Source organism: Schistosoma haematobium, chromosome 3 (genome assembly GCF_000699445.3).
Source record: "Schistosoma haematobium chromosome 3, whole genome shotgun sequence".
Lineage (NCBI taxonomy): Eukaryota > Metazoa > Platyhelminthes > Trematoda > Strigeidida > Schistosomatidae > Schistosoma > Schistosoma haematobium.
This window is the reverse complement of record NC_067198.1, coordinates 40,226,553-40,239,924: the sequence shown is the minus strand read 5'-3', so window position 1 is coordinate 40,239,924 and position 13,372 is coordinate 40,226,553. Positions and strand designations below refer to the sequence as shown.

The 13,372-nt window shown below is 36.5% G+C and overlaps 1 protein-coding gene across 1 annotated transcript; it reads right to left on the bottom strand.

Annotated features, from left to right (window-relative positions):
• Window positions 1–1,904: 1,904 nt before the first annotated feature.
• Window positions 1,905–3,401, bottom strand: MS3_00005784 (uncharacterized protein; the record flags this gene model as incomplete). The annotated part of the gene is made up of 1 exon (XM_012944014.2): window positions 1,905–3,401. The coding sequence occupies one exon, from the start codon at window positions 3,399–3,401 to the stop codon at window positions 2,733–2,735; it is 669 nt and encodes a 222-aa protein (XP_012799468.1). The 3' UTR covers window positions 1,905–2,732.
• Window positions 3,402–13,372: the final 9,971 nt, after the last annotated feature.

The window sequence follows — 13,372 nt, the reverse complement described above, 5'->3', positions numbered from 1 at the left end:
TCTAATAAACCCAGTTATTCTGTCACACATATATTTGACCATGTCAAATACTTAAGTGTAATACTGTTTGTAAAACAGTACGTATGAGTTTGTTTACTTGCTGTCTCTCATTCTTAAAAAGATTGAGTCACCTGTTATTTGCTAAGTTGGCTGTTTACGCAACATCATCTCATGTATTTCTCCTTGTCTCTGATTACTTCCATGGTTTATCAAATGTCAGAAATACATGTTTCTCAATCACTTACGTATTCGACCTTTGAATCGACGTTATTGTTAACGTGATTTGTTAATAGGGTGTGCCTAGAATTTATGAACAAACCAATCAAAACTAAGATTGAAAGTCATGTATTCTGACGCAGACTTCATTCATCCATTTGGTTGAATTGCATTATGGCATTATGGTTGATGTCGATTCATGATGGGAACCTTGACTCTAATACATAAACCTAACCTTGAATTCAAACTGCTAATTTTAATTCCTCAAATTAATTTACAGCCGTTTCTCAACCCTATTGCATAGGTGAATACCCTTAAGGTCACTTTAACATCACTCAGGTTATCCATAAATTTTAGTGTTACCATTATTCCTAACATTTGCCAAAAATAATCTATAAAATTACTGTTATATATCTATGAATAAAAAACAAATGAGTACGTACTACCCATCTTAATCTCGTTGAAATGCTGAAGATTCACAAAAGTAATTCAAGTTTACTTCATCAAGTGAATTGATTGAGATTAAACATTAACACGTGAATGCTAGCTCAGTAATCTAGAGTTTAACCATTCGCGTGAGACAAATGGTCTTGGATTCAAGTTTTGCGTATGGGATCGTAGATGTGCACTGTTGAGGAGTTCTATACTACGATGAAATGACCCTTCAGTGCTTCCAGGTTTTTAATGGCTGTCTAAATTTGATTGATTCATGATCTCAATGAAGTTCAACAATCTCCACAACACTATATTGAGAATTTATGGAGTAAATTGATCAAATTTGCATTTAAAACGAAAGCTTTGTGGAATAGTTCGTTTTGTACAGTTTTACTGATATGAGTGTATGTATCTCTTATAAGTGTTCAAAGAAACGCAATAGTTAATGAGCAAACAAACATTTATTTAATTAAATTATATTAAAAACTCCAATCATATAAATTCCAGCAACACGTAAGCACAAAACAAAATTGTTCTCAAAGTCTGATGAAGATATTATTAAATTATTTGATCACGTTATATCTTTTAACTCTATCTCTCAACTGCTTACGTTACTCTTCAAGTTTCTTTTATTTCATGCATTTATTCACTTTAACTAACCTTAAATCACTGTATTGTTAATCAACATGAATCAGTTAACTTTTATTGAATCAACTTACATTAAACTTTATTAACATTTTAACAATTGAATTAATGAGTCAATCTAAGCTAGACTACCATTAAAAACCTAAAAGTACTGGACGTCCATTTCATTCTAATGTGGGACCACTCAACGGTGCACATCCACGACTCTGCACACGAGACGCGAACTCAGGATCATCCGTCTCATGCACGAACAATTAACCTCTAAACCACTGAGAAGGCATCCAACGGTGTTAATGTTTAACTCCAATCGATTCATGATCTTGTACACATCTTCATCCATTGTCTGAATTGGATGACTGCCTCACACCCGACACGGATTGGATTCCATTGATCATGGCCTACCGAGAATGCTTAACCACTAATCTACAAATCCCCATTCTGATTTATCAATATTTGTCAATAGCGCAAATAACACTTCAAAATCTTCCACTATATCTGATATTTCTTTAATTGAAACATTATATTGAATCACTTATAACTTTACACTTAGAATTTTACTAATCTTTACTATTTTATATCAATAAGTGATGATATTGAAATTCCTAACACAGTTTGGTCATTTGTGTAATTGAATATTAACAATGAGAAAGTACAAACTTTTTAAAAAAAATAATAAAATATTATTATAACAGTTGAGATCTTGAGTCAACTGAAGCTAGACCACCATGAATAACCTGGAAGCACTGGATGGCCGTTTCGTCCTATTGTAATTTTGAGAATTGAATGAAATATTAATAACAAAAAAAGGAAAGAATCATTGTGTCATTCTATTTCATTTCTGATGTATGGGCGAGGATGATGGTGATGATTGGTTGTCTGCTTAGTCAGACATGTAGATAGTCTGACAGGTGTCAGATAAGTTAGATTTTCCCTTATCCTTATTATTATTACTCACTCACTTATTATTGTTTATTCATTGTTGTTGGATTGTGTCGGGTTTTTGGTGTGGAAATATATTTACGTTGTGGTCAGGCTCATCACGTGCTCTTGATCTGAGTTGTGTTGAAGTCCTGTAGAATAGACACTGGGAGGGAATCTAGTGTAGATATTCGTCTAAGGTAAATTAACATCCCATGCCTGTGTACATAGTAAAACCAAGCGTTATAACAATTTCATTAACTATTCTTCTAATTGATATAATCATTATGGTGTTAACAGTAGTGTATAGTTTATTGTTTATATTACAAGATTTACATGTAGATTTTTGTTTAAAATTTACAATGATCATTTTAAATAGGTTATGATTGTTAGAAAGTGAAGTAGGATTAATGAAGATAAGAAAATAGTAGTTAGGATATTATTATAGATAAAACTATTCAATTCGATATAATTTAACTCATTGAAGAAAACTTTTCATTACCTCCAGATGAATCTACTTAATTGAAGACAAATTTTGTTTCTTCACGACTATTTTTGTGACCATCTACTTTTTCACTTGAGCTGTTATCTGTCCGTTCCCTATTATTCGTTGTTAATTTCCATTTTTCATCTCTCTCTTTTTGTGTTTGTAAATCGATGTAAAGATGAGTACCATTCGCTTGATAATTACCAGTGTGTTTATATTTACGTTCTTCAATTAAATTACCTTTAGTATCAAATTGGTCATCAACGATCTTTTTGGAATATTTTTTCTTTTTTCCATAAGTTTTGAATTTTGATTTAATAGGTTTCGCTCGACCATATTTATCCAAATTCTCTTCAATTAGAAATTGTGAGGATTCTGACGAGATCATACCATAACCTCTAACTCCACGTGATCGAAATTTCCCTTTTGCATCGATACCTTTAGCTTTCATGCGTTTATATTTATATTTGAAACGTCCTGACCCAATAGCTGTCTCTAAACCATCCTCCATACTATTCCTTCTATTCCATCTAGATTCGTCCTCACTATTGTCACTCTCATCTAACGTACGTCTTTTACTTTCATCCTTTTTAAAATTTCTATTATCATCGTTCGAACCAAATTCTACCCCATCCTGTGAGAAAACTGTTGTCACAAATATCAAAAATATCCAGATCATTAATTTCATATTTATTTCCATAAAATAGAAGTCACTTTAGTCAATAATTTATAAATGAACAAATTCTTGTTGAAATAAAATATCTCATTATAATATGATCACTTATAAATAATTTTCCAAGTGCACTCAGTGCACTGTAACAAATCTAATGACTGAAAAAAATGAAACAGCTGACTTGTTGATGCCATTTTATGTTAAATACGAAAGTGACTATTTCAATTAGAACAAATTACATTTCTTTATAATTGCAATATTCATCATTTTACTGATTATATTTTTGATGGAGTTTTGTTCTTTGAGCTGGATGCTTTGGTCGTGGAGCTTTCATCGTTCTTCTGAACAACATTATTAGCACAAATTTCTACCTGATTATACTTAGAAGACAGGGACACTTTAATTCCTACAATGTTAAGTGAGCATAAAATAAGCTGGTGAAAATGAAGATTTATTAACTCGATAAAACATTTCATCAAAATAAATTATCCGAAACCACCTAAGCATTAAATCTAATACATTTTATCTTTATACTGATTTTGTACACACTTGATTAGTTAAGAGCATTATACAAATAAAAAGATACAAATAGTTACTGTGATTGAGAATAATACAAAGAACATGACTATTATATTGATCGAAATCCACACTTAATTGATTTAAATGTAGAGAATGAAAACTTCGTGGGAATAACCAATTTACTGTTTGATACAAAATTACAAAGCGTCTTCATAAGATATGAAAACCATACATTAAATACATTATTTACACATCTCCCATCAGTTGTCCATTACATGCTTCATAATTCATCCAATTTTGTTGCCATTATAATGGCTCACTATTTGCTTTCTTGATCTATTCAATTCAGTCGTCTGCTGGCAGGCATTTTATTTCTGATTGGTGCTAGGTACTACCTATTCCTGTCAAAATAAGTAGCATACACAATACAAAGAGCATTGACCTGAAATAATGTTACATTGGTAAATCTGTAACCAATATTCTACAGATCTTGGTGTGGAAATACCATTAAGACAAAATGAATGAGATTCCGAAATCTTATGATAGTATGTGTTATTGGAGGCATTTGATTCAAAATCATTATGCGAACATGTTACATCGGAAGCGTTCGATTCAGATATATTATAAGAAATTCGGACAGATTCAGAGGAAGGTTTATGAGAATATAATAAACTATTTATGGCATTAGTCTTCTTGATTCAGTCTAAGCTTAACTGATCAAAATCATGCCGATTCGTCAGATAACAAGCATCATCAAATTTATGTTCTTTGAACTGCACCTTGTTGCACCTGTTAGCCTCACTACATCTCCTGAGGTATTTCAGGCAACATGTTCGGTTGGTTGAATGTGTAGACATCCTAGCTTACGCCACGTGCTTTTGCAAATCAATTTGATGTCGGAAGTCGTATCTAACTGAAGACGAATAGGTTTTCCATTCATTAATAAGTTTACATACTTCCGTTTAATTTGAAAGTCGCAAACATGCTCTTGATTTGACTCTGGGAATGTTGCTTCACATTTTCTCCACGACATTTTGACAAGAGTTTATGTGATGGGCAGTGACTATCTCTATGACCAATATGATGACAGTGACGGCATTTGTGCTGTAGTGAACAGAACACGGATGGGGACAATCGAATGTATTTAGCACAAAATTACAGATTTACTTGGCAAAATAGAAAAGCCATATAGCAAATCGTTAATTTACAAAATATTAATCCATCATATCAACCTGGACTGTTCCTGTTGCAAACATCAATCCATTTCCTCACATTCATTGTTCATGCGGTTTCTTACAACTTACATTGTGTTCTCGCTCTTCCTTTCTTGATCTTCCCCCATCTTCTGCTGCCAGACATTACGTTCCTGACTCGCGTCATATATTACTTACATCAATATAAGTAGCACGCACCACAGTGCTTCTTGACCAGAATAATTTTACAAAATTTTATGCTTCACAAAACCAAAATGGTAATGGTGGTTTATCAACAGACTGTTGTGTGTTTCTGAGCTTCGTTTGGGAGATTTTGAGGATTTGACTGTATTTAATGACCCGAAATCGGAAGGTTTCGCCTTCTTTTACACCACCGTGGTATCATGTTTGAGATTTAACAGAGGTTGACAATCGGTTGTGACCATTTACGAAGTCATACTAGGTTCCTGCTCAATGAGCGTTAAAATCCTAATGCAGATTTCCAAATCTTCTGGATTCTTCAATCCACAGATAAAAATCAAATATTTAAATTGATCTGCTGTAATTTCATTTATTTTAAATCGTTCGCATTCTCGATTTACTTTTCCAGCATAGGTTAGATAATTATCAGATGGAGGTTTTGATATTTGAAAACACTGATAGCGAATGTTGAATAGTGAGGACTGTTCACGAAACGTTTTGGATAATATTTAGACTGTATTATTAAAAGATAAACCAGTATGATTTTGTGTTAGGATGAAATCAACATGTTTACTAAATTCACGTGTTTCAAGTCTTCTCAGAAGTAAGCGAGCTTTAGCTGCACCATCTAGATTTGAACATTCGACGCGGAATATGTCTTTAAAACGATGAAACCAGGAATCGAATTTGTTACCAGATTCAGGATGATAGATGAATCCACAAATGGAATTTGCGATGCTTTCAGATTTATCTGATTGAGAGATTGAAGTTGAATAGAATGAGAGCTTGTGCGTTAGTGCATCCAAAAGCTTCATTTCATTTGGATCACTCTGCGTTTGCTGAATTTGTGGAACCGTTTTAAGGTCGTCCAAGGATATAGACATTTTGTTTTGGATTAATCAAAATAAAAAATCTCCGTCGCCACTTTTGTTATGTCCTTGATCTGTCTATCTAATAATATACAGAAGACAATTTGTATCGATCAAGACTAAGTCCTTGAACGATAGGTTAACTGGCCTAACCTTGACGCTAGCATGCTTGAGATCTCATTGCGACTAACTACCCTGAGGTAAAGAAATGAAAACTATTCTTTCACCTGATTGATTGGCAAGCGAGTGAGCGAGAGAGAAGACGAGTCAATTGGAACACTACTCGATTTATTACCGATTCTGATCCAGATTAGTGTAAAAAGACACATGAGTAAAAAAAATGACTAACATGACAACTCGCAAACGATAAAAAAATACAACTATGTCTGGAACTGAACACCAGGGTAGAAAATACAGCTTATGGTTTGTAGAATAAACTAGAAACAAAACCAAATGCTAGTGTTTTACAAACTTCGAATTAAGTTAAACAACGTCCCCAAAATGGTTTCTGTTGTTCGCCATGGCTTCCATTTTAGCCGATCAATGAAATGACCATTTTCTGATCCATAAAAGTAGTGTATTCGGTTTATTTCATAATACGAGACAGTCATCGGAATTCAAATTATTTTTCTATAACATGTGTAGCAGTAAATAAATCCCCAAAATAAATAGTTCTGTAATTCTTCGACATTTGATGCCGACCTCATTGGTTTAACTGGGCACATCTGGCTGAAGACGCTCGGTCACTCATCCACACCAGATCATGAGTGGGTGAGTTATGCTACACATCCCTTGCAACTGTTAAACAGCTTAGACAAAACTCTTCTCGACCTGTAGGTAGCCTTCAAATACAACTTCGGACTCATTCATTTCTGACTTCTGATTTGACTGGTTTGGTATCCTTTGATTATAAATGTGTTACGTGTAAAGGTGTTGTCAAATTCCGAATGCCTGTGGTATCTTTACAGATGTGCACAAGGAAGTGTCACACTTGCCTACTAAAAACTTATCAAGCGACGCGAGGGTTTGTTCCGAGGTGATTTCTTTATCCATGGGTAGTGGTTGTGAATCCGATATATTTGTTCAGCTAATGGAAGGCTTTTATGCAGGATCAAGATTTTCGGTTAATAGTACTCGCTAGTCCTTGAGCATAACTTATGAGAAAGACCCTAGCTTTCGCTATCTGACATCCGGGGAGAAGAATGAGATTCGTCCACTTTCGATGTCTGGAGCTGCAACCTTAGTTGTGATCAATTTTGTGCATGCAAATTACTCGAAGAAAATAATTGCCAAAGATGTTTTTGATATGCGACGACGTTTGTTTGAACGATCGAAACTTCCAAGTAAATCTGACCTTGATTATTATCTCCAGCAAGTAGTTGATTTTGAGACGTTAGCTGCATATATTACTGAACATGAAGGTGCACCTGAGGTGCATCATAAAGTGAACGGTTGTCTGGAATGCTATTTTTTTCCATAGTAGATCATCGACTTTCCAACGTCTTAGGTATTAATATTACATACAAATGGAACAAGAAGGAAACCTATCTGTAGGAGATAGTGACATTAAATGCTTCCATGAAAGTAATGCCAGTAGCATTTTGATTTTTAGCCAGAGAAACTTCCGAGTTGGTTAGTATTTTCTTATTCTTCTTCCAAGACTTTTGACAGGGATATCTGTGGGGTCTTCCATTAGCGACGACAGTTCTGCCATAAATAATACGCTATCTATCAACTTTCCGGAAGTGCATCATATATTATGTCGAACACATATCATGTGTAGTGCTCTTTGGCGGGTACGTTTGACCATTAGACTAATAACTTATTCATAGAATATCTCGTCTGAAACATTTCAAACTTTCCTCTGTCCGATGTATAAGAAAAACGCTGAACGGCAAGTGTATAATTACTCCAATACATAAATTTGTGTCCATTCAACTCTTACTTAAATGACATGCAAGAAGATAGTTAGATGTTTTTCATCTACTTATAAAATGGCCTTGTTCACAAAAAAGAAAAGTGGAACAAAGTGTTCATACCACTAGGAATGATGATAATTCAGGATAACATGAGCTTAGTGGAATCAACGCACAAGATAATCGAAATGTATAATCTCAGTAGTGAATGTCCGGTGTTGCGTTGTGCGTCCCACCTATTTTTAAGAAGTGGCTACTGGCCTCATGCTAAATCTCATGAAATAAAGAACGGAGTGTCCAGAAAAGTCGTGTTCTACAGCATTCAAGAATTATTGGAAATAAGAAGCCATATTAATCCGAAAGTATATCAGTTACTGAAAGCTGAAATGTGTACAAAACTTCGTTAAATAATAAGGTAATGAAATAAAATCTCTATAACTACTAAGAGGTAAACGATTACTTCCCGTTGTCATATACTCAGTCGATAATGTGTACTAAAATCAAGGTTTAATAGGATCATAATAATTGTATCTAAAGTTTTTGCCAGTTTGATATTCACATATTGGGAATCAGTACATAGAATCTACTACGTTTTATTGAATAAGCGAAATCATTTTTTAAAAAAAATGATTTGTCACTGTATTAATAAACAACTATGATGTACACCACATGTCATTAATAAATTGAATAAATGAATTTAAGTAAAACTGCATAGTACGAAGTGGACAGTAGTGAATTCATGAACTCTATTTTCCAACATGTCAAATATTTTAAACGTTTGTTCTTTCATCATGAAATTACATTGAAAAATTAAGATGATTTCGTCTTGCTCCTTACTTATTAAATATTTCTTATTGACATTATGTAAAATATATATGTACATAGATGTGAGTAGTTTATCCAATACTTTATAAACTGAATAATGCACTTCTCAAGCACAGTAATTGATGTACACTATTACATAAACAAATAACTTTTTTTGTAATAACTATATACTGATCAACAACATAGAATAGAAGATGTATAATTGAAAACAATTTTAATGTTGATGAATTCGCGAAATTACGCAACAGCTATTTAATTAACTATAAATTACTGTACTCAACAATACAGTATTTCGTTTATTATCGAGACTTTTTTAAAAGTGAAACATAACACATCTACTCTTTTTGGAATTACTATTTGCAAAAACCATTCAAACATAAACATCACTGGATTATTTTGCTAAAATTGTTATTCATTTACGAAAGTACAAACTTATTTATTTACTGTTAGTTATGTCTATAACTAATCAATCAAATCGTGGGTTAAATGACCACCACGTCAGTCTGGTCTAATGTGTCTATAGGTTATCCCTTTTTCATGTGACCTGCCAATTGAAGGACATTATTATCCTGTTACATTAGAGTGACTCATAATTGTTGGGACGGCTTACGAAAATTACGAAGGAGCCTCCAGAGGCCAAAACGTTTCCATTTAATCAAAACGTGAATGGGCTTTCTAGAACGCGCTATGCTATGATTGGACAGTAGCATAACTTGCCTCATTGCGGGTTGGCTAAATTATGGTGATATTATAATAAACGCTAATATCTATAAATACCGATGGTTTTCTTGATTCTTAACCAACAAACACTCCAGCTTTCTTCTGTTTTCTAGCTTTATGACTGCGGGGTTCTATACATTCAAGTGCCGTACTTGTATACCGTATTCTGCGTTAATCAAGTAGCGAAAATAACTAATTTTTATTCATTTCAATAAGACACGCAATACTGGTCGGTATGTTTGTGCATTTCACTTAATGGTATAATTTCTTTAATTATTGTACTAATCGAATTACTTTTACGTTTGGAAGCAGATAAAGTTTAAAGCCAAGTTGTCCTTGTTCGGACTACAGCTTTCACATAGACTCTAGGTCATCAGTATACTTACTTACGTCTGTTACACCTACTAGAGCATAGGCCACCGACTAACATTCTCCAGCTCACTCTGCCATGAGCGTTCCTTTCTAGTTCTAACCAATTTTTGTTCATTTTTCTCATGTCTGTCTCCATTTCTCGGCGTAATATGTTCTTTGGTCTTCCTCTTCTCCTTTGACCTTGAGGATACAAAGTGAGTGACGCAGTTGGGTGCTTTCCTCAATGTGTATCCTATCCACTTCCAGCACTTCTTTCTCCAGTGGAATATGCTTTGTTCTCTCTCATAGTAGGTTATTGTTGATAATGTCTGGCCAACGGATCTGAAGTCTTTTGCGTAGACAAATGTTAATAAACACCTGTATCTTCTGAATGATGGCTTTCGTAGTTGTCCAAGTTTCTGCTCCATACAGTAGAATCATCTTGACATTTGTATTGAAAATTCTGACTTTGGTGTTGATTGACGGACAGTTGTTTTGAGTTCCATATGTTCTTCAATTGTACATAGGCTGCTCTTGCTTTGCCGATCCGTGCTTTCACATCTGCATCAGATCCACTGTGTTCATCAATGATGCTGCCCAAATATGGAATGGTTTTTACATCTTCCAAATGTTCTCCGTCAGTTGTGATTGGATTGGTGTATGCTGTGTTGTAATGGAGAATCCTGCTTTTCCCTTTGTGTATGTTGAGACCGACTGCTACTCTTGCATTTGCTGCTTTGTGTGCGATTGAAGAGCCAGATCATCTGTGAAGTCTAGACTGTCCAAATGCATCCCAGTTGTCCACTGCATCCCATGCTTCTCCCCAGATGTTGACGTCTTCATGATCCAATCGATCACCAGGAGAAGGAGAAAGGGTGAGAATAAGCAACCTTGTCTGATACTGGCTTTTTCTTCGTACTAGTTTATGAGCTGTCCTCCACACACGATTTTGCAGTTTAATCCATCATAGGAATTCCGTATGATATTGACTATCTTGTCGGGCACTGCATAGTGTTTAAAAAGCCTCGATAGTTTTCTGATGTCCACTCTATCAAATTATTTCTCGTGATCAATAAAGTTGATGTAGGATGATGAATTCCGTTTGATCGATTGATCCGTAAAGTTGCGATTTGGTCTATACACGATTGATTCTTACGGAATCCAGCTTGTTGGTCTCGAAGTTATGCGTCTACGAAGTCCTTCGTTCTGGCAAACAACACCCTGTTGAAGACTTTTCTAGTGCCCCCAAATGCCCTGGTACGGCCGAGAGTGGGGAGGGCCAGACCTCCCTCTTGGAATGTTCTCACACGGGCACGTGTATATAGGCTTTGCCGGGAAAGTCCTCGTGGCGGGGGTGTTGTTTACGAAATTGAGAGGACGAAAAGCGAATGTCTGGCGATTTAACGGCCCGGTGGACACGGTGAGTCCACCTAGAGGAGTTAGGAAAACCTGACTCCGAATCAATGGTGCACATGGGCTCCAGTATCCTGAGGGAACAAATGGCGTATGAACCAATCGTTGGTGATAGGCTACCATGGGACTGCATCTCCTGACGTTGCTCCACTGCCCTGCGGATTAGACCTTTAAGTCGAAGGCTCCGGGTGTGGCCCCCTAAGAAAACTATCTGCTTCAGTCTGGACACCCGGACAGTATCACAGCCCACACACAAATAGAATGAAATGACAATGACTGTTGGACATACTACTTGCATTCCCATTAAAATTCAAATAACGCATACCCATTTGAAAACACTCGATTTTGCTTTTATTTTTTTGTAATACGTCACCTGTCCATGCTCTTCCGTTCTCACCTTGCATATCTTCACTTTTACATGTATACAGTAGCCTGCTTATGGTGGAAATTCTGTCCTAGCTAAACGTTCTCGAGTCACTGCCTGGTTGATAATTATATGGTACCACCGAATACGATTACTGAAGCAGTTTTTCTGAAACCACGTGCACCATTCAAACTGGCTGCCTTCAATGTTCGCACACTTATGCAGGTCGGACAACAGATAGGGCTGGCTATGTCTTTAGAAAGTCTTAATATCGATGTTTGTTGTCTATTCGAAACCCGTATTCAAAACTCTGGTGAAGTACTACAAATTCGCTCTACATCTGTCACTTCAAAAAGCTTGTTTTACGTGCGTTTATCCGGGGACCCTGTGGCATCTTCGTCTGGTCTTGCTGGCGTTGGTGTCGCACTAAGCGCTAGAGCTGAGGCAGCACTAGTCGATTGGATCCCTATTAACAGTCGGTTATGTGCCGTTAGATTAGAGAGTTCCATCAAAGTGAGAAGAAATCGGAGTGAGAAACGATGTCTTTTCGTTATCTCCGCCTATGACCCGACAGATTGCAGCCCGGATGCAATCAAGGATGAGTTTTACCATCAGTTAACTGTTCTTCTCCAGAAAGTGCGTTCGACAGATATTGTAGTACTAGCCGGAGACTTGAATGCTCAGGTCGGGCGTCTAGGCACAGAAGAGAGTCGTTTAGGTGGCCGATGGGGACTCGTTGGTCGCAGGACAGATAACGGGGACCGTCTACTACAACTGTGCACAGACCACAACCTGTTTCTGGCTAGCACTAACTTCCGGCACAGTCATCGCCGACGTGCCACCTGGCATCCTCCCTCTGCATCTCAAGCCTGGACTCAGATTGATCACATCGCGATCAACTACTGCTGGCGTGGTTGTGTGCAAGACTGCCGCTCCCTTTGGAGTACCTATTTGGACTGTGACTATGCCCTGGTCTGCGCCAATCTTACCTTACTTTTCAGTGGCCAACAAGGTGACCGCCACCAAAGGGTTGATGTCAATAAGTTGGTTGAAACCGGAAAAACCAGTCAAATAGCAACGGAAATGAGGAGATACAACTTGGCAGTACCGGGAGTCAGCGAAACCCATCGGACCCAAGATGGACAACAAAGGCTAAATACGTGAGAGATGCTACTATACTCCGGTCACGAAGAGGAAAATGCTCCACACACTCAGGGAGTTGCTCTAATGCTGTCCAAAGTAGCATGGAATGCACTTGTAGGATGGGAATCCTACGGATCCAGAATCATCAAAGCATCATTCAAAACAAAGAAGGAGGGGGTCGCAATAAATGTTATCCAATGTTATGCACCCACCAATGATAGCAACGACGACATTAAAGATCAGTTCTACGAGCGGCTGCAATCAATCATAGAGAAGTGCCCAAGAAAGGACCTCACCATTCTAATGGGAGATCTAAATGCCAATGTCGGAATAGACAACACTGGATATGAAGATATCATGGGACGTCATGTACTGGGAGAGAGAAACGAAAATGGGGAAATATTTGCAAGTCTGTATGCAGGAGGTTCTGGGCCTAAAGAAACAACATCCTATGGAATGTATCTCTATAGAAACACTGGACACG